The sequence below is a fragment of the Pinus tabuliformis genome, chromosome 4_1 (genome assembly GCF_031772625.1).
Source record: "Pinus tabuliformis cultivar Carrire ecotype Pingquan chromosome 4_1, CPIR1, whole genome shotgun sequence".
NCBI classification, from domain to species: domain Eukaryota; kingdom Viridiplantae; phylum Streptophyta; class Pinopsida; order Pinales; family Pinaceae; genus Pinus; species Pinus tabuliformis.
In genome coordinates, this window is record NC_142303.1 from 621615138 (window position 1) to 621637813 (window position 22676).

The 22676-nt window shown below is 36.9% G+C and overlaps 1 protein-coding gene across 1 annotated transcript in view; it reads right to left on the reverse strand.

The window, feature by feature from the left end:
- LOC149177555 (uncharacterized) overlaps window positions 1–22676 on the reverse strand; it is a 179342-nt gene that overhangs the window by 114099 nt on the left and 42567 nt on the right. Inside the window, exons 3-5 of the mRNA XM_089421789.1 lie at window positions 13801–13917; window positions 13581–13672; window positions 11844–11910 (exon numbers count right to left, since the gene is read on the reverse strand). Of these exons, the coding sequence (XP_089277915.1) occupies window positions 11844–11910; window positions 13581–13672; window positions 13801–13917 (276 nt within the window). The remainder of the gene's footprint in view (window positions 1–11843; window positions 11911–13580; window positions 13673–13800; window positions 13918–22676) is intronic.

The following is a 22676-nucleotide window of genomic DNA, read 5'->3' on the forward strand; positions in this document are numbered from 1 at the left end:
AAAGTCTAGTTAAGCAGCCCACCTGCGGTCAACCCTAGCTGCAATCAACGTTGGATCAAACTGTCCAGAAATTCGCTCTCCTAAAATTTCGGCCTCTTGAAATTTCGACCTACTGAAATTTCGCTCTCTTGGAATTTCAAACGTCTGGAAAGAGAGAGGCCCAAAAATATGTACCCAATCAATGAGGAGAGAGAGAGAAGTGTGAAGATGAGTGTGTCCAAATGAGGTTAAGTCACCTTCTATTTATATGCAACGTTGAGGATGAATAGAAGTGACTGTTGGGCTTCTGAGCCTACATAAGTTTGCTGGCCAACCTTGACAATTTGACCATAATCAAAATAAATTCATAACTTCATTTGTACATGTCAAAATAGGATGATCTTTAGATCAACCCTACACCTCTCGGAGAGAGGAATCCAAGAAAAATATCAAATGTCATAAATAAGATGACCCATGTGGAGTTTGGCCCTAGTTGCCAATTTTAACATTCTCCCTACTGCCTATGACTCGCCTCACACTAGGATCAGCCCCCTTTAGCCTGACACCTACCTAACCTCCTGCAAAATTGGCCTCAAGTCTTCTGTCCTCCATGGCCAAAACTAAGATTAATTTTTTTCCAGCTCAAGTACATACATCACATCATTCACCTCCGTAAGACTCCCCGAGTCTAGCTAGAATTGCATAATGCAAATGTCCTCTACTGCATACCTAGTGATGTCACCAAGCTGCATATGTAGATCCTTGTGCTCCTTGGCCATACTACTGAAGATATCACAAGATCCCATTGTGTGACAAGATGTTCCACTGTCCACAAACCACACCCCTCTTGTAATGGTGCCAGAAAGACAACATACTAGTGCAAATTCCTTCTCAAATTTGTCGGCCAACTCAACCATCTGTGCTAATGTCGTTGTTGTTGTCTTCCCCTAGTTTTTCTTCTTGTTTGGACATTGTCCAGCATAACGACCAAACTTGTGACATGCAAAGCACTTGACTTTGCTAATGTCTTTCTTCCTTTGCGAATATACTCCTCCACTCTGGTTTTGCTTGGCCAACAAAAGCAATGTTCTCCTCATCTCCACTCTTGTGTTGTCCACTAGTTATAGATTCCCCCCAAGTCTCCTTTGGGGTGAAATCATCCCATAATCTGGCCCAATCAAAAACTTTATCTCTAGTTAGGATACCTATCACAAATGAATCCCACTGCTCGGTACATCCTTTCAATGCTACTTTGATAAGATCCACCTCAGCCACCTCTTCCCCAATAGTTGAAAATTCATCATGAACCTATAGAATCCTTGTGAAATATGAGGCCATAGCCTTAGATTTGCTCATCTTGATGTTATTCAATGTCTCCCTTGTTGATTTTTCATGACACTTCAGCTACAAGTCTATGTCTAAAATCACGATCATAAACACACTGAAATACCTCAACACTACTACTTTGCATAACAAAAAACATAAAGCAGTGAAACAATATTGAGCACATGACAATTTTTAACTTTTAACCTATTGCACATATTTTGTCACAGGTCTAAGGACACAATTGTACAAAAAATTTCAATGTTCAAAATCATCATCTAGCGAATTCTTATATCATTGTAAATCCAATTTCTATGAATCATAATGTAAAGGATTCCAGTACGACAATCTAATTATATAACCTAGGTAAGCCTATGATTTTCGCGACAAATTTCATCTTAAGAGGTTTTTTGTCTCACCACATTATGTGTGTTTCTAAACACAGATAATTGGCAGAGTTTTTCCCTCCAACTTAAACCCCAAAGCTAGGGTGGAATTTATTGACAAACTCTTAGGTGAGTGCTAGTGTTATATCGAGTCCTTATAAAAGTGGTTAGTGAATAATTTAAGCTATTTGGCTAAATTATTTTATTACAGATCACTTGGTCTACTAGATTATATTGTGTCATAGGAATGGATAATTATTTTGAGGGTCTATAACGAATGGGTATTCCCCTTTGAGGGTTGAATTTGTAATATCTTATGTAAAAAATATTTTAGTGCATGGTCCCTCGTAATCAAACACCATGGCTAAAGTACTTGAGGGTGGAAAATTAATTAATCCCCTCTTGTCTTAATTAATTAATTTTTCTGGCAAAAATAAAATTAAATCCTAAGCCGGAAAATTAATTAATTTAGAGTCAAAAAATAAATTTTAGAGAAATTAATTTCTCCAAGTGGAAAATGACCAAAAAATTCGTGGGTCAAAAGGAAGTTAATTTTTTGAGGTCCCCTAGCAAGGCAAAAAAGGGATTTTTTAAGAAAAATTAAGGTCTTGGGCCTTGGTGGTTAAGTCATAGATAAAGTTTTGAGGAAATTAATCCAAAATATTTATTTTTGGATTAATAAAAAACCATTTTTAAGAGAAATTCGAAAATTCCTCAAAATATAAATATTTTCGACAATAGAGATTAAAAGATGATCAAATATTTATCAATAGTTGAGATTATTTTGACAAGGGTCAAGCCAACTAGTCGTTCTTTTCCACTTGGAAAGATTTCCCTATAAATAGAAGTCATTTCGCTTCTATTTGGATATCTTTGGTTAGTGTAAATTTTGTAACGTTGGTATTGATCCATTGATCTGTTGGGAACGTCTGAATATCATAATAAAAAGACTTTGGGGTTCAGTTCATGGTGTTCTTTGTTTATTGATCTGTGGTACGTGTTGGTTATGTGCTTTCCTATATTGTGTTGAATATTTATATAAGCTTGTTATTTCATTTATCGGTGATAAGAGCATTCTATTGGTAGATTTTGGGTCTATCTTAGGTGATCTAATTCACCATATGTCTAACAAGTTTACTTGAAGAAATATATAGAGTTTGCAGATCCATTGGCTCTTAGGCTCCAAAATCATAGACTTTTGAGAAGAGCCGACCTTGTTTGGGCTTCAGGAATTTTTATATGATTTTCTTACTTTGCTAAAGGATTTGGTTAATACTCTAACTTTCGAAATACACTGAGCCATTGTCATTAATTAAAAAAATATCTCTCAAAAATTATTTTTACAAGCCTTGTATATTTTTGTATATACTTGCAAATAATTTTTGTATATAATTTTTTGTAAATTATTTTCTAACCCTTGTTTACAGCTATTGGAGTTTCTGGGGTTTTATTTTATTTTGTATATATTTGGGTTCTTCGATATTTTTGTTTTCATTTGTGCAAGTGAGATTCAAGTATTCAAGAAGAGTTGTTGGGCTTTTAAGCTAGAAAGATCTAGTCTCTATTTTATTTGCAGGGCTAGCATCGAAGATTTTGCAGTGAATTTGGGCAAATTTTGAAGATCTGAAGTGAAATCATATTTTTTTGGGGCTTGCAATTTTCGTTTAGGGCCTTCTAGGCCCAGCATCAACCCTCTAGCCTACTCACAGCCCTGGTTTTCCCTCTAACCCCAACCGCAGACCTAATTCGGCCTCCTAGGCCCGACTCTAAGCCCTCTGAGCCCTATCGTCACCATTTTTAGGCCTTTCTGTCCTAGCCATAGGCCTTAGAGGCCTTTCCATCCTCCTTTGTGGCCTTCCCTTGCCATCAGCCTGCCTATTCCCTTCTCATCCTCCCTCTCTATCCCACCACTACCTCCTCCTCACCTTGTCGTAAGCCCTTTAGGGTTGTGACTTCCTTGTCGCAAGCCAAGAAAGTCCTTGACCTCCTTTCTAACTAGAAGGCAGCCCTTGGTGCATCATTCAGTCACTCATTGGAGTATCATTAAATTTCTGAGCTAATACTTGATTGTTTGCAGCGATATTGGTAAAATTTTCTATTATAGAAATCATTGGGTAAGTTCTCTAGTCCTCTACTAGGCCTAAATGCCTATTGGTTTGATCACTCAAACACTAAGTCTCCTCATTGTTTACTTACATCGATCTTATCACTTCCTGGCAGTGATAAAAAATCTAATTAAGTGACCTAAATTCACTTAATAAAATACTTAATACATATTGTTAATCCTTGCATAAATTTGGCATCCATTTGTTTGCCATATTTCATGAAGTTTTGAGGACTGGCATAAGCATCATAGGATCTGAAATATAATAGTGGCATTGGCATTCTAAAGAACCTAAATACATTTAGGATCTTGTGTTTCGCAAAGTGGTTTGATATTTGGGCTTCCACTATTTGCATTTTGCATTCGTAGGCATTTCATATCTTGTATCTAAAGTGCTCTAAAACTTAATGTACTCACTCCTATCATAAAGTTTACTTGTTGATCATTGAATGTGATTGGAATATAAGTAACCTAGAAGCTTACTCTTGCTCATGCTCTATTGATAAGAATTTGCTCGTTGTGGAAAGTATTTGGATTGATAATTGGCTAAGTGGTTTTTCATTGCTCTCTAGTAAAGATACTAACAGTTTGTTGCCTTGTGAGTTTCATAATCCAAAGAGGTCATAAATTTACACTGATAAGCTCACTCTCATAAGCACTTGACACATTAATCTCACAATCCCATAATTTTGATGAATGATTGCTTAAGTGGATAAATCTAAGAATTTATTGGATACTAGTGTCTCTTGTTCTCTTACACATTGGCATTAAAGATTTAAGTGTTCTTAACTTGAGGACTTGTGAATCTAATTGTATGTCTCTTGAAATAATTATCCTTGGCATCTCTTGTTGAAGAATCTAATTACAATATTATCTTGTTGGAATAAGTTGGAAAGATTCTAATTGTCTAAAGAGCATTGATAATCTCACTCTCTTTTGAGTAATTTCCATTGGCATCTTGTATTGTCCAGGAAGAATCATTGGCTAATTGTTCTAAGTGGATAGGTGCTCTAATTATCATTAGATTTATGGTTCATGTCTAAAGTGGATATATATTGTGAATAATAATTGTATATTGGAAAAACATTGTGAAGAGCATATATCTTGTTGTTTAATACTTAGGAAATTACATATTGGTTATTTCTTGTATCTTGTTGGCACTTATAAAATTGGCACATATTCTTGTTGTTAAGATTGTCTCCTATTCACCATTGTTAAGTACTTATCGTCATAACTTAAGATCAATCGTAACTAAGTACTTAAAGGAACATTAAAAAATCTCACCGTAAGAAGCACTCACCCATTTTGCATTAATAATTTACCTCCAAGCATAAGCTTGGTTGATAGAGAGATAGGAACACCCTTTCATCTTTGCTTGACAAGTCTGGCCCCTCTAGTATTTAAAACGACGACCTTGCAGTCGGTAGAGCCAGTCTCTGCAGCGTCAGAGGCACCGGGTACGTTAGATTTCAAGGATAGGCATTTTACACAAACAATGCCTTAACACCTCAAATCTCTCTCCTCATCAAATGGATCAGTAACAACGAGCATGCCTCCAAAACTTCAAGAGAATTACCTAAACAGTCACAACCCCAATCAGTGACAAACTTTCAAATACTCATGAGTAAACACAAACCTTCGGGGTCTTTAGACATCTTGATATTGCTTCATAATTTATAACAATAGGACTTAGAGGCTTCCCAAACTAATCTTGATAGAAGGTCCCTCAATCATACAGCCTCCTTTCCTACTTTACATGTAGCAACATATTCTATAACCAAATACAAAAGGTCCCTCAATCATACAGCCTCCTTTCCTACTTTCCATGTAGCAACATATTCTATAACCAAATCCTGCTTTCCTTCTTTCAACAGCACCTCAACATGCATTCTCCAATTTCTTCAAGGTATCCATTATGACTATAATATGCCCTCCCTCTCAACTTGGAAGATATCCTTCCTTTTTATCTCGGCTCCTTCTTAACTTAGGGAGATAAACTTCCTTCTATGACATCAAAGAATCTTTCATGGCTTCCACCCTTCATATCTTCCTTCATCATGCTTACCAACCAAAACAACTTTACTTACAAATATCTTTAGCGTCTTGACGATTATGTACCTGCATAACTTAGATAGCAACTACAACCAAATACATATATGGAAGCATGAACTTAACTATATCAGAATCATATAATAATGGAAGCATTAGACTTTAGACATCAAATACCTAAACTTACTTAGGTTCACAAAAAACAAGAGACACATACTTTTATACTTGCAACTCAATTGCAGGTCGTGAGGGAATGGAGTTGCGCAGGAGAAAAGAGGAGGAGGAGGAAGGAGGGCTCAGGAGTGATGACGAGGGAGAGTTTTGATTGCAGGTTGAGGGGAATGGAGGGCAGCGGATGGGGAGCGTTTTGCACGTCAGCAGAATGGAACGCAGGGAGAAAGGAGGACACAGGAGCTCAGGCAGCCAATAAGGAGGATGTAGTGCGAGTAGCAAGGGAGCAAAGGGACGTGGGGAAGAAAAGAAAGACAGCTATGAGGGAGCAAGGGAGAGGTTGCGAGGAGAAGAATGTCGACCCAGGGAAAAGATAGAGATGAGGAGAGCAGTGGAAGGGAGAGTCGCGAGCTGGGGAGGGAGGATTTCGAAAAAAGATGGAGGAGCTCAGGAATCGGACAACAGATCAAAGGGAAGGAAGAGAAAAAAACGCAGGGATGAAGGAGGGAAAACCCACAAGAAAGAAGGGAGAAATGTTGAGCTAGGGTTGTGGATAAGAAAGCAAAAAAGCAGCAGAGAAAGAAAATAGGAAAACGCAACAGGCAGTGAAGCTTAGCAGCAAGGAATGAAGCCCAAAAATTTATGAAAAATTAAAAAAAAATAGCCTAGAAATTTATTTTAAAAATCTCCAAGAAATTTTATGAACAAACCCAGATTTAAATTTCTTTCCTGCACACAAAATATTTTCTGAGACAAGATCTTGCCCTCTAGGGCCTAGATCTGTCTCAGATCTTGAAAAAAAAGATTGAAAAAGCCTTCAGATCAACACCTGCAAAATGGAAAACAAAAATAATACCCAGATCCTGATATATACAAAAAACTAAACAAAACCCCAGAAACCCAAGTTATAAACTTTTCAAATTTATACAAAATATTTACAGATCTATGCACAAGAATTGTGGATCTGTAAGATCTGAGTATGAGTCCAACTCCGCTCCCAGATCTTACAGATCCACAATTCTTGTGCATAGATCTGTAAATATTTTGTATAAATTTGAAAAGTTTATAACTTGGGTTTCTGGGGTTTGGTTTAGTTTTTTGTATATATTAGGATCTGGGTATTATTTTTGTTTTCCATTTTGCAGGTGTTGATCCATCTGAGTATGAGTCCAACTCCGCTCCCAGATCTTAAGATCTAAGGCTCTTACTAGCCAGATCTATCAAATTTTCCACAAAATATTTAAAAGATAAATTTTGGTTTTTTAGAGAGGTACTAGCCCAAAAACACCCTACCGAAAAAATTAATCGTTAGATAAATCCTGAAGCTTATATGAGGTAGGCTCTTCAAAAAAATATGTGTTGACAGTTGGCTGGTCCAACCGAAAACTATCCTCAAACACTCAATGAAAACCTGAGAGATCTTCTGCAGATACTAGATCAACCATCAAATCAAGTAGAGAAATAGAAAAACAATAAAATTATGAAGAAATAGAAATACTTGCTAATTCAATCAAAATTTAAAATGTTACCCTAGATCCAACAAACTAAATAAGATACCTGTATTCAAATTATTCTAAGAGAGTTATTGATTGATAGTTTTCACATAATAATAAGCAAAAATTAAAACAATGTTACCATAAATTCATGAAGAGGAACACCACTACAAGTTGAAACCCCAAAGACTTTTGCATTAATTCTAGAAAGTATTCAAGAGAGCTTGAGAGCTTAAATACATGATTCAAAGATCGGATGAAAAAATAGATTGGCACCGACCTCTAATTTATATATAAAATCTCCAACGGCTAGTTGGCATGATCCCTGTCAAATTAATCTTGACCATTCATAAAAATTTAATTAATCTTTAACAATCACCCTCGAAATTATTTATTTTTTGAGGAAAAGCGAATTTTTCATTTAGTTGATTTTTAATTAACTCAAAATTAATTATTTTGAGTTAACTTCCTCAAAATTTTGACTTTGACTTAACCACCAATGCCCAAGGGTCCAAAATTTCTTAATTTCTTCAATATTCCCTTGGTTGGGGACCTTCAAAAATTAACTTCTTTAAAACCCACGAATTTCACCATTGGAGAATTTAATTTTACCTAGGACACAAAATTAATTAAATTTCTGGCTTAGGATTTTAATTTAATTTTGCCAGAAAATTTAATTAATTGACTGATGAGGGGATTAATAATTTTTCCAACCCTCTAATATTTAGCCATGATGTCTAATTATGAGGGACCATTTACTAAATATTTTTTACATGAAAATTTTCAATTTAATACATGAAGGGGGAACACCCGTTCATTATAGACCCTCAAATATCTACCCAATTTTGTGACTCAAAATATGATCTAGTAGACCAAGTAATTTGTAATAAAATAATCTAGCCAATTAGCTAGGATTATTCCCAAATTACTTTTACAAGGACTCAATAAAAAACACTAGGACTCACTTAATATCTTGACGACAAAATCCACCCTAACTTTGGGGTGAGGTTGGAGGGAAAAACTCTATCAATCATTTGTGTCTAGAGACACAGATGAATCAGTGAGACAAAAAACCTCATAAGATAGAAATCGTCACCAAAATACTATGCTTACCTAGGTTGTTACATACATGATGGTCTTACTAAGATCATTTACATTATAACCATGCAGAATGGGTTTACAACTTTACATCTTTAACAAACTGCCAAATAAAAATGAAATCTGAATGATGCGAACACTTGAACATGATAAATCCCTTTTGTGAAAAAAGGGGTGTAATATTATGGAGTCGTTGACACAGAGTGGTCAACAAGTCCTTAATGTTTCTGGGGAAGAAGTTGAGAATCTGGAGACCCAAGTCCCTAAGGCCCCTCCTAATTCGATTTATGAAGAAGAACCAGATCAGGACCCTCCAAGGGAAACCACTGTTGTGGGAAAGCTTTCCCCGAAGGTCTCTCCCGCATTAAAAGATGAAGAAGCTAGTAAGGTGGCCGAGAAGAAATCCTCCTCTTCTCCCCCTTCCTCTTCAGATGTGCTTAAAAAGCAGCGCATCTCCCCACCAGTGACAAGAACCAAGAAAGATAATAGTAAAAATAAATCTGGTTCAGAGTCTTCAGACTCCCGCGGGCCAAATGATGGGCCATCTTCTAGCAATTTATAGAAACATTTTGTTTTTGTATTTTCTTGTGCAAGCAATTTGTTAAAATCTACTCCTACTCTCATGAAGCAGTAGGATTGTTTTAGTTTTGGAACTTTGCCCTCACTGCTCTTTTTGGGAGGAGGTTGGTCCCTTGGCTTTTTTGGTTAAAGTGCACTTAGACGAAGCTAGATAATGGAGCTTTCAAGGAGAACAAATTGTAACACATTTCCCGAGTAACTTCTGCGTCTGGGAGCAGATTTTAATATAAACTCTACTCATTTTTGTTAAAAAAAAAAAAGTCCACAATAATTAAGTAGTTTAATTATTGTACTTTACCTAAGTCAACCTCAGGAAAGAAATCATAAAATCACTTACTCCACCAAGCAAGCACCCAAAATGGTAATCAAATATCTTCTACATGCTAAGACACCAAACCAATGTAGGAAACCTTTTGAACCTGGAAAAACTTCAACAAAACACAAATATTTCACAAGGTATATTGAATTTATTTTGCACGTCTGTGTCAATGTATGGCTATACATACTTCAGATCCAGCAAAATTCAAGGTACAAGGTACTCCACAAAGTACTGATTAGCGAAACCCTTGTAATAATTTCCAGATTTGTTTTACAAGTTTATACCGTTGTTCTGTGGATATTTTGAACTTTTTCAGCTAGTAGGAAGTAAATTAATAACTGGAATAAATTTTCGGGTTTTCACCCAGTGGGGATTTGACCCCTAAACCTTTGCAACAAGTTTCCAGCTTGCTGGAAGCATAGATATTTTGCAGTGTTGTTAAAATCGCGATAAAATCGCGATTTTATCGGAAAATCGCGATAAAATCGCGATTTTATCGGAAAATCGCGATTTTTTCATCTTGCCGATCAAATCGCGATTTTTATACGAAAAAATCGCCTACTTTTTTTTTGCCGATTTTTACTGAAAAAATCGCGCTTTTTTCAAAAAATCGTGATTTTTTCGAAAAAAGCGCGATTTTTAACGAAAAAATCGTGGGGGATCAGGACAGCATAGTTTTATAACTTTTTTTGGGTTTTTTCATGCAATGTTTTTTGAAAGAAACAAATAATTTTTGAGTGGGGTAGCTTAATGATCAAGTCTAGGCCCTAGTATGGATATGCTATTCATGGTAATGTTAAATTCTTAAAGTAAAAGTGACATTCTCCTTAATCTTCATTTTCATCCTTTTACTTAAATTTTTAACATTACCATGAAATGACTCAGGATGTTTGAGAGTGGTTCCAGCCTCATTGGATTTCATATGGAGAAAGTAGAATTTTAGATTTCATTTAAAATCCAGCAGACTTATCAGTTTTTCAGGATTTCAGGATTGGGAGATTGTAATGTTTCCAGGTGACACCACCTGCCCGGGCTACCCCTGCCACCAGTAGAGGACGTGGTCTACCTCCTATAGCTCCTACTTCTAGTTCTTCAACGTCTAGATCACATCAGACTCCACTGCCATTTCCACCTGCACGGGCACCAGCATCTACATCTAGAGGGAAAGGGAAAGCTGTGGCATTTTCTCGCAAGAGGGGCAGAGGAAATCAATAGGATTAGACTTTCATTTTATTGTATATGACATTATGACATGATGAGATACATTATCATATTTTTTGTTGATATTTTGAGGTTGAGTTGGGACTTACTATTCAGGACATGATTCAATGTTATGTGTGATTTTAGCGCTAGAAATGATATTAAACATCTTATATATTAGTTTTTTTATCATATTTATGTGTCAATGTATTTATTTTATGTTGTAGATGGTTTAGATATTAAAAAAATTGAAAAAAAATGAAAAAAAATGAATATTTTTGTGCCAAACGATTTTTTCCCGCTTTTTTCCGATTTTTTCCCGATTTTAACGATTTTTTCCGCTTTTTTCCCGGCGCCGATTAAATCCCGATCGCGATGTGTGCAACACTGATATTTTGCAGATCTGAAGCTTGGGAAGGATAAATTTAACATAAATTTATTGTCCTAGCTTCCCAGACCCCTAAATTATCAATATAGAGTGTGTAGACACTTTTGGGTAGCCCTGTAAAGGGATTTTCTCTGTTGTTTTCTGTGTTTTGTATGCATTTTCAGATTTTCAGTCACAGGACAGTGAACAAAAATACACAGGAAATCCCCTTCTCAAAAGTACTTATCAATGACAAATTAAGTATTTGGTAAGTACGTTAATTATATACTCTATGGAGCTATTTACATGTTTAACATCTTCAATTTACAGTAAATTTCCTTGCTGGTCTGCATTACGTTTCTGCATAAATATCACATCTAGATCAATTTAGTAAGAAAGAATTAACTCCTTTCTTCACCCAAGATCCTATTCAAGGCATTAGTCTACTAACTGTTAGGTGAAGCATCTCACAGGAAATCCTCCCATAGCCACTCAAGTAGGAGTTGGGATTAATGAGTGAGGACTCGTGCCGGGATGAAAGTGGGCACTTGTCCTCCATGTGCCATCTTATCATCTTGGAGAAATCTTGGCAAGGCTGCTCATTTGGGTGGTAACAAGATTGGGGGAAACTAAACATTTACATTGTATGCAATTACAGAGTGATAGATGCTTCCCCCAAGAAAAATAGAAATAAACTGGCGCACTATAAGAATAATATATATAACATAATTTTGGTTTTAGTTGTGCTTTGCATAAATAAATATTTTCACATTACCTTGAAATTCACAAGAATGTGCCCAAAATGTAGTCCGATAAAACAGGTCACAGAAGCCATGATTGAACTGCAGATGAAGGAAAATAATCATGCATAAATCAACTTCACCATGTATTGTAAATTAAATTTTTGGCAAAATAACCAAAGCATTGTTCAAATGTTCAACAAGTTTGCGTAAAATCAAATATAAACAATGCCCCTTTCCCTGTAAACATTAAACGTGGCAAGTATCTTCAACCCATCTTAGTTAGAGGATCAAAGCTAATAGTTAGAAAATTAGTTCACTGACCCATACAGGACCTTATAATCACATAACCCTTAGTCAATTAAGCATGCATCCCATATTGATACTCTTAAATATTGTTCATTCGTAACATTTATTTTTTAGGTGAATGGCGACTAACCTATAACGCCCAATTGATATTTAACCATTATACTTGAATTTTATAACAAAGTTATTTTCCACTTTACAAGAGATTAATATGAAGAAACCAATAAGAAAGTAAATATGTCTTTTACAAACAATGTGAAGAAATGGTGCAACCTTGGAAAAGCTTTTCGGCAGAAAATTTAGAAGAGATCAAAGATAGAGGAAATTTATGTTGGTTAGACAAGGAAATATCAAGTTTGTCCTGATTAAGCAAGTTCAAACACCAACTTAAATAATGGCATAATAATATGCTTGTAGACCTTAGTTTATAAGAACTAATTATCTCTTATGTCAAAACATAATTTGATCTTCACTGGGACTTGAACTAGACCACAAAGTCGTGATCGCAGAGTTGTAGCTAAGAGATGACCCAACTCTCTACATCACACAAGACGAGAAAAACATATATATAAGTCTGCACAGACCACTAAGATATTTCATGCCATATTACGATAACATTGATGAGCATTCATTCAAAAGATATACTCCAGTTTTATCTACGAATTACAATGCCAATATGCCAAAAACACAAACACGTATATGAGGAACAACCTAGTATATCATAATTCTTCTATTAAACTAAAATCATAGTCAAAGATCAAAGAACTTCAAAGTTGTTTAACTTGCAATTGCTTCCAAAACAAGTTAGAACCTTTGACATCAGTATAATTATTTCAAGGAGAAATTTAAAAATGATATTTAGATGTGAACTAACTTGACATCACCTAGAATGGGTTAAAAGCCAAGTTCGAGAATCTTTTATTTTTTGATAGGACAACCCCTTCTTAATCCAGAGAAAGTACTTAATACCAGTCAAATGACTCCATCAACTGCTGACCACATTAGCCCAGTTACATTGGAAAGGTGGCTGCACTAACACAGTGACCTGTCTCAGGGGCATTTGAATGTGGCTCTCTCCCAGGTCAAACAGGTGATTTAACCACTGGACCATGATCTGCTTGACATCTCATTTTGGGAGTCTAAGTCCATCCATTTCTATTGAAATAGGTTTTTCATTTACTGGTGTTCTCAAACTGTGATTGCCTAGCCATGTGAGGACTACCTAGTTGAAATACTAAAGCTGAAACTAGTAGCATCATAGAATCACTCTTTAATACAGGAAATTGAAATCCTAAAAGCAATCTTCCACTGTCATATTTCATGTTCTCCATGATCACATAAAAAGGTTCACACAGTATGTGATTAATGTAGTTTGGGATAGGAATCCATGATCACAGCATAGCTATGAATGTATGATCCAAAAATTCTATATATGACACACTTCCATGAAAATTGAGATGTCAAACCTTAGCAGCCCTTCTGGGTCAAAAGGAGCTTGACACCATACAGGTGCATTTGATGGAAGTGGGCCATAATCTGGTGAGTTAACACTGCATTCCTACATCACAGAATTACACAATTAAGATGAGATCCATATGTCGAAGAGCATGTAAAATGAAAAAGGACCAAAAAACTATCAACGAATTGTGGACCAGGTAGAAATATGCAATATAAAATTTATATTACCTTTGTTCGCTTATACACAGGATGTTGATATAAATGGTTTACACCTAGAACAGAATAATCAATCATACGAACAGCATTACAAGGTGGTCCAAGGCTTCCCCTCAATCCACATTTTACCTAAAAAATAAACAAATAAAGTAGTATGAAACAGTCATTCCTTTATTCGAACATAAATGCATACAACTAAATAAAATCATTCTCTTTTTGTCTTCACAACTATCATCCCACCAATTCATGATAATCTTAAATATACGTGTAGTAGGCAGAGTGAGAGTAGAAACTCCTTAGGTCAAGCTGTTAACCATTGAGATTACAAACCAGTAAACAAGTTTTTTCCAAAGTCGAGCATTCTGGCAAATTATCGAGTTTCAGTCCTGTTGTCACCCAAATTGTACAAGCAAGATGTGACAACGCTCAGGGTGGGGGTTGTCACTCTGATCCCCACCCTCTCCATTCTAGATGTCTCCCTACAGCAGGCTATGGGGGGTAGTCCCTATGAAATGTGAAGATGCAAGACCCGTCGGGAACCGACAAGTCCGGGAGACAATTGAATGGCCTAGCAACTTGGTTAATCTAGCAAGTTTAGAGATCAGATTAGATTATCGTGAAAGACTAGTGCCTTAATGGAGTCAAATACTTGTTTTATGTTAATTATATACCAAGTGACTAGATGAATAGTTGTTGCTTTAGGATGCTTCACTATCCTATATGAAATGTGACACGTGACTAAGTGAAATGCAAAATCTTGGTTTATTTTAAATTATATGCCTACCTAAGTGAATCTTTCCTCTCAACTATTTTGACGCAAGATATGGCTTGATTACTATGTTGCAAGAAACTTCAAAGAACCCAGTGTTTTGGGATGTACCTGTACCCGAAACTCCGAAACTTGGCCGAAACTCGATCGAAACTCAACCATCATGTAATCATCTATTAGAGTTAATATAGACTTATTTTTCCTTTTAAATTGTCATCTATGGGTCTTATTCCCTTTTTTCTTGCAAGATAATGTGTTATTCACTTATATATATATATATATGACGTTTTGGCTGACATTTCCATTTTTGGGAGGTGATCTTTCTAAACGTACCCATTTCGGAAACTCCGAAAAGTTTCGGCGTTTCGTGCAACTTAGCTTGATTGACAATCCCTCCCCTTGAGTTCTAACCACCAGATGCCTTCAGCATTGTAGAGACTGTGGCTCTAACGACTGCAAGGTCATCGTGTTAAACACTAAAGAAGGTCTAGGCTTCATAAACTAGGTGAGAATGGTGGTCCTATTTTTTGATCAACCAAGCTTATGCTTGGAGGTTAATTAATTAGTGCAAAACTAATCCTAAAATGCAAGTGCACAATATGAGTGATTATCCTTAAAGTGAGATTGTTAAAGCTTTTAAGTACTTAATGATATCTCAATTTAGAACAATCAAGTACTTAAACAATAAATAGCAGCAACCTTCACCACAAGAAAAAAGTGCTCAAAATCAACGGTGCCAGAAAATATTGCCAATATTACCAATAGACAATTGACAAGATTAATGCCTCTTAACACAATTAGCAAACTTCAAGATTATAACAATGGGACATCGATATGCCAATTAGATACATCAGAGAGATGGACACAATTAGATTGCTTTAAGATTCCTCTTATCAAAATTATGATTAGACTTGATTAAGGGATTTAAAAGTGACTTAAATTAATCGCAATTGTAAATCCACAAGAGCTGATTATTCCACAATAACAATGAAGAACAATGAATTCACTTTTCCAATAACCAATGATAACAATGAGAAACAAAAGCATTAATCCACAATGTATTCTTGGAGCAATTAGCCAATCACATCAAACACTTATCAATCCAATTAGAGCACCTGTGTTTGTTAATGTTGTTGATTTGGGGTAGCATCGGATGTGCTCTAGTCATGAAAATTGGTGGAGAGGCTAAAGCACATGAGATCTCCAAGACCCAGATATCGTTTTAGAAAATTCCATCTGGATAAGGAGTTATTAAAATAATTAATATTTTTAATGAGTTCCTAAGTCTAAACTTAGGAAAATAAAAATATTAATGGGTATTAATAAAGATAAGGATGAAAAGCTTCTAAGAGATAAGGATCAAGTCTATTTTAATCTTAGCCGTTGATTAGGGACTTAATCTCGGTCGTTGATTCATCAACGGGAAAAGTATAAGAGAAGACTTGAGGGTCAGTTGGAGATACACCAGAGGGAGACCAGTCAGTTCGATTTCTAGAGCGGGGTTTGCTGAGAAATTCGAACTAGAGGTTTGGATTGCAGTGAGAGGTAGCAAGTACATAATAGAAAGGCATGGATAGTGTCGAAGGACCAGCGCAGAGATCAGAGAGGCAGATGTAGAAGCAATCAGAAAGACGCAGAGGCAGCTGGATTGCGCAGTCACTGGAGGGCCTGCACGAGTGACACAAAGAGGCCAAGTACTAACGCAATGAGGCAGAGTGCTGACACAGAGGGTCTGGAAGTTGCGCAGAGGCCAGCCAAACTGACGTTGATCTTAGGGGAAGCACCGGAGGTTTTATGGTATTACTGTCGTGTGGTTATCTCTATTGGGTGAGCCAATTTAGCACCCCAGTTGTACTCAAGAAAAGCTGAATAATAAAATCCTCCTTTGCTACACCAGTTTTCCCACATTGGGTTTTTTCGAGGACAATTGTCCAAAAATAAATGTGTCGATGTGTTTGATTCTTGTGCATGTATTTGTTTCTATATAATGGCATGATATCTGCAGCAGAATTTATTTTAATATTTATTGAAAGGATTTCGTAAATAACTTATTGGAAAATAAGTAGGTAAAATAAATCAGTGGCTGCAGTAACAGAATTTTCACATGGTATCAGAGGAAGGAATCAGAGATAGAAAGGAAAATTGATTATGCGTCAAGATCATGATTCAGAGGCATCTACATCAAGAGACTCGTGCAGATTTCAGGAAGTTGCACAAGAGATAGAAATTTCAATTTTTCTATGTTGGCTTACAGATTGGAAGAAGAAGTTGCTTGTGTAACAAGCTCAGCATCATTAGAGGTATGGTATATAGACAGTGTAGCCTCCTGAGTCCTGGCATATGACGAGAATCCTGGAATGTTTCACAGGTTATTAGGAGGAAAGGATGAATTTTCAGATCCCCATGGGGAATAAGGGGAAGTTTATTCCAGTAGGGAAGGGTACCATAGTTTTTCAAATAGAAACTGGAGAGCGATTCCGAGCTACCAATGTGTTGCATCTGCCACGACTAGGGATGAACTTACTTTCCGTATCACAACTTCAAAGCAAGGGCTATGACGTTTTCTTCATTAAGGAGAAAGTATATGTCAAACACCCAAGTTGGAAAAAGAAAGTGTAGATCGGAATCAGAAGTAACAAGTTATATACGTTACAGCGAGAATCACCAATGGCGCTAATAGGCAGTAATGGAGACAAGGACTTGAATGAACTATGGCACAGAAGAATAGGACATTTGCACCTGGGGCTCTAAGAATTCTCAGGAAAATTGTGACAGGAGTTCCAGATCTTAGTACAGAACGAGATGATGTATGCAAAGGATGTGCTCTAGGCAAGTATGCCAAAGTAGCATTTCCTAGAAGTAAAAACAGGCCCAAGAGTGTGCTAGGATTGATACACTCAGATATCTGCGGACCAATGTCCACTAAAGCTCTTAGTGGTGCTGAATACTTCGTCACCTTCATCAATTACCACTCCAGGAAAACCTGGATTTATTTTTTGAAAACCAAGGACGAGGTTTTTTGTCGATTCAAAGAGTTCAAGGCTCTGGTGGAGAATCTGATAGGAAAGAAAATAAAAGTTTTGCTCTCAAAAAATGGTGGAGAGTATGTTGATAAGGACTTTACCGATTTTTGCGCTAGGGAGGGCATCAGAAGAGAGTGGACAGCTCCTTACAATCCGGAGTAGAATGGAGCAGCAGAAAGGAAGAATAGGACTATCGTGGAAGCAACTAGGGCCATGATGTATGATCAGAATATGCCAAAATTCTTGTGGGCAAAAGCATGCAGCACGGCAGTCTATGTCCAGAATAGAACTCCTCATAGGGCATTGGGCAAGATTACTCCAGAGAAAGTCTTCACCAAGAAGACCCCTGAAATCAATCATTTCAAGATATTTGGGAGTTTAGCATATTGTCGTATACCCGAGGAGAAGAGGAAGAAGTTGGATCAAACTACAAAGAAAGGATATCTAGTGGGATATAGCAAGAACGCTAAGGCATGTAGAATTTATCTTCCGGGGAGCAGGAAGGTAGTCGTTCGATGAAATGTGAAGTTCATGGAAGATAGGGCCTTCAGAAAATCTCGAGAAAAGCCTTCCGAGGAGCAGTCAAAAGATAAGCCATTGTCCAAACCACTTCAACCAGCGAAAGCCAAGAATTCTCCTTCCGAACAGGAAGAATCACAAGAAGAGGAGGAGCTAATAGATGCACCTACTACCAGAGGAAGAATGAGTTGGGAACTCTAACAGATTCTGCAGGATGCAGAAGATTTCATTGGCGCACCAAGAAACAATAAACAGGAGCGAAAATAGCTAGATAGATATCAGGCCTTAGTAGCTCAGGATGGGGAGCCTTCCAATTTTTAGGAGGTCGCTCAACATCAAGTTTGGTTGGATGTGATGGTAGAGTACAGCTCTATAATGGTGAACAATGTCTGGGAAGTTGTGCCTAGGCCTCAGGACAGATCAGTGGTAGGTTTGAGATGGATCTACAAGATTAAATACGCTACAAACGGCAGTGTGGAAAAATACAAAGTCAAGTTTGTGGCTAAGGGGTATGCTCAGAAGGAAGGAATAGACTACGAAGAGACCTTTGCCCTAGTAGCTAAGTATACATCTATTAGAACCGTGATATCTCTTGCAACATAGATGGGATGGGAGATTCATCAGATGGATGTCAAAACGGTATTCTTGAATGGAGTAATAGAAGAGGAAGTATACATTGAACAGCCAGAAGGCTTTGAGACACATGAGAAGAAGTCTCATGTATGCAAATTGAAGAAAGCCTTGTATGGACTCAAATAGGCACCTAGAGCATGGTATGGTCGAATTGCTGGCTACTTGCAGAATATGAGGTTCGTCAAGAGTGACGCAGATCCAAATCTCTACTATCTGGTTGTAGAGAATGAACCTCTAATCCTAGTATTATATGTGGATGTTCTCTTCCTAACAGGATCATCCAAACTCATCGAGGACTGCAAGAAGAATCTAGTCACAGAATTTAACATGAAGGATTGGGATAGATGCATTATTTCCTGGGGTTGGAAGTTTGGCAGCAGAAGAGGGAGATCTTCCTTGGACAAGGGAGATATGCTACAGAAATTCTAAAGAGATTTAGAATGCAGGATTATAGGCCTATGGCTACTCTAATGATCACCAACTGGAATAAAATTGATGCATCAGAAGACAAGGATGTTGATCCCACCTTATACAGGCATCTCATAGGGTCCTTGATGTATCTAGTCAATACCAAGCCAAAATTTGTTACGCTGTCAACACCCTCAATCAGTTCATGGTGGAACCGAAGAGAGCGCACTAGGCAATAGCCAAACATGTTCTCAGATATATGCAGGGGATAGTCGAGTATGGACTCTTATACACCAGAAGCAATGATATCAGACTAAGTGGGTTTACTGATGCAGATTGGGTTGGAAGTTCAGTAGATCGGAAAAGTACCTCTGGGTACTGTTTCAACATTGGATCGGGGATGACCTCCTCGTGTAGTAGGAAACGGAAATTCGTAGCTCTGAGCTTAGCCAAAGCAGAATATATGGCCGCTAGCACAGCTTTGTGCGAAGCCATATGGCTTAGAAAATTGCTTGTAAACCTATTCAAAAGAAGGATGGAGGCAACCAAGATCATGTGTGATAATCAGAGTTGCATCAAGCTCTCTGAGAATCCAGTATTTCATGATCAGTCAAAGCACATTGATATTCGGTGTCACTTTGTCAGAGACTGTGTCCAACAAGGAGTTGTGCAGTTGAGCTACACTCCTACAGGAGAACAGGTGGCGGACATCCTTACCAAGGCCCTTGGAAGAACCAAGTTCGCTTATTTCAGGGAGAAGATGGGGATGGTAAAGAATCCATTTCAGTAACAGAAATGGATAAGTGTCAGGTGTTGCAGTGCTATGAGCAGCATGATGCAGCGTTTGAGAGAGAGTTGCAGTGTTGGGAAGAAGGACCAACAGCAGCACGGATGCAGAGGGAGTTGCAGTACAGATGTAGCAGAGGCAGTGGGAGAGCCATGGTCAGCAATACAGGAGGTAGCAGTGCAGAGGATGTTAGGCAACAAGCCAACCATTAGCGCAGGTAACGGTGCAGGATGATCAAGGTGATGTTCAGTGGTGGAGCATTACTAGAGCACATTCCTCGCTAAGAGGGAGTGTTGACTTGGAGTAGCATCGGATGTGCTCTAGCCATGAAAATTGGTGGAGAAGCTAAAGCACATGAGATCTCCAAGACCCAAAAATCGTTTTGGAAAATTCCATTTGGATAAGGAGTTATTAAAATAATTACTATTTTTAATGAGTTCCTAAGTCTAAACTTAGGAAAATAAAAATATTAATGGGTATTAATAAAGATAAGGATGAGAAGCTTCTAAGAGATAAGGATCAAGTCTATTTTAATCTTAGTTGTTGATTAGGGACTTAATCTCGGTCGTTGATTCATCAATAGGAAAAGTATAAGAGAAGACTTGAGGGTCGGTTGGAGATACACTAGAGGGAGACCAGTCAGTCTGATTTCTAGAGCGGGGTTTGCTGAGAAATTCGAAATAGAGGTCTGGATTGCAATGAGAGGCAGCGAGTACATAAGAGAGAGGCAGGGATAGTGTCAAAGGACCAACACAAAGATAAAAGAGGCAGACGCAGAGCCAACCAGAAAGACGCAAAGACAGCTGGATTGTGCAATCACTGAAGGGCCTACGTGGGTGACGCAGAGAAGCCAAGTGCTGATGCAGAGGGTTTGGGAGCCACACAAAGGCCAACTAGACTGACACTGAGCTTAGGGGAAGCGCCGAAGGTTTTATGGTATTACTGTCGTGTGGTTCTCTCTGTTGGGTGAGCTAGTTTGGCACCCTAGTTGTACTCAAGAAAAGCTGAATAATAAAATCCTCCTCTGCTGCACCGGTTTTCCCGCATTGGGTGTTTCTAGGGACAATTGTCCAAAAATAACCGTGTTTATGTGTTTGATTCTTGTGCATGTATTTGCTTCTGTATAATGGTGTGATATCTGCAGTAGAATTTATTTTAATATTTACTGAAAGGATTTCGTAAATAACTTATTGGAAAATAAGTAGGTAAAATAAATCAGTTGTTGCAGTAACAGAATTTTCACAAATGCAATGAGAAATATGCTAGTGCAAGAATGCAAATCGATGCCAAGGATGCAAGAGATGCAATGGAATGCAAGATGGGGCAGCCAAGAAACAAATGATTGCAGTAGTAAGAAAATCGCCCAATTCCACTAGAAAACACTTATCCAATATGTACAAGAGGTAAGGAACAAATGCCAAATAAAATTAGATAACTTCCAACACCTTTTGCCACCGTTGTGAATGTATATGGTTGTAGCAAACATATCAGATCTGGAAATCAACCCACAATCCACAAAAATTCACTTATATGCACCCAATTTGACTTTAGATTAATTCTTAATGCCTTAGGTGAATTATTTAGTGAATTTAGGCTTGTTTTAAATGCACTTAAGTCCTGAATATATTGTTGTCATAAAATGCTTCAGAATTCAAGATGAGGGTGTTGTCGCACAAATTGTCTAGGCAGCGCGACAACGCTCGACCAGGGGCTGTCACCCTAATCCCCGATCTCTCTGTTTACGCTGTCTCCCTAGGCTAAGGGGGGTAAACACTATGGGATAAAAGAAGACCAACTAGGAACCAGCTGAGTTGGGAGACATAGTGAGGCAAACACGCACCTGGAGATTTTAATGATGGATGACTTGATGGATTTAAATGATTAAGTCAGATAGAGTAAATGCCAAAACAAGATACGACCACAAGATAGAAATAATTTCAGACCAGTGCCTTCGATATTTAAATCAACCATCAATAAAACAAGCTATCCAAATCGATTTTCAATATGTGATGAAAAAGTGACAATAATCCACATAAATGCCCAACACTGTCACATGCGAAAGATTCCAGATTTAAAACAATTATCGTTAATGACCAAGATCTAGAATTAATAAAAAATTTCCAACAGTCAATATAGCTTAAAACATTTATTGTAATTTGACCATAGGAAAATCATGCATTTAATGACCAAAGGAACTTTAAATTTTAATTTTAATTATTCCTTAGGCAATAATGCTTAATGGTAACTGAAAAATCTTTTAAAGCGATGGAAAAACGAATTAAAAGGGTTAAACAATAAAAGTTTTAATGGGCCATAGGCCACATTTAAAAAATTTTAACATTAAAGCGCAAATCCCTTTTGCTTAGTTTTTAATCACCAAAAATTTTTATGATTTTTTAAATGTTTAGGATTTTTTTATAAATTTTTAGATTTTTTAATGATTTTCTAATTTTTATTAAAGATTAAATGAAAATCTAATCAAAAATAAATCAAATCCTAAAGATTAACCTTTATGCCTTTTTAGGATTTTTAAATTTTTAAATTTTCTATTTTTTATTATAGTTTTATTTTTTATATTTTTTAGATTAAAATCAAAATCAAACCCAAAAAAAAAGAACAAAAATGATTCTTTTTTTTATTATTTTTTAGAGGTAAACCAAAAAAAAAAAAAATCTAAATCTAAACTAAAACAAAAAATCGAAAATTTTCATGGAACCTAAATTAAATGAAAAAAGAAAATAAACAAAAA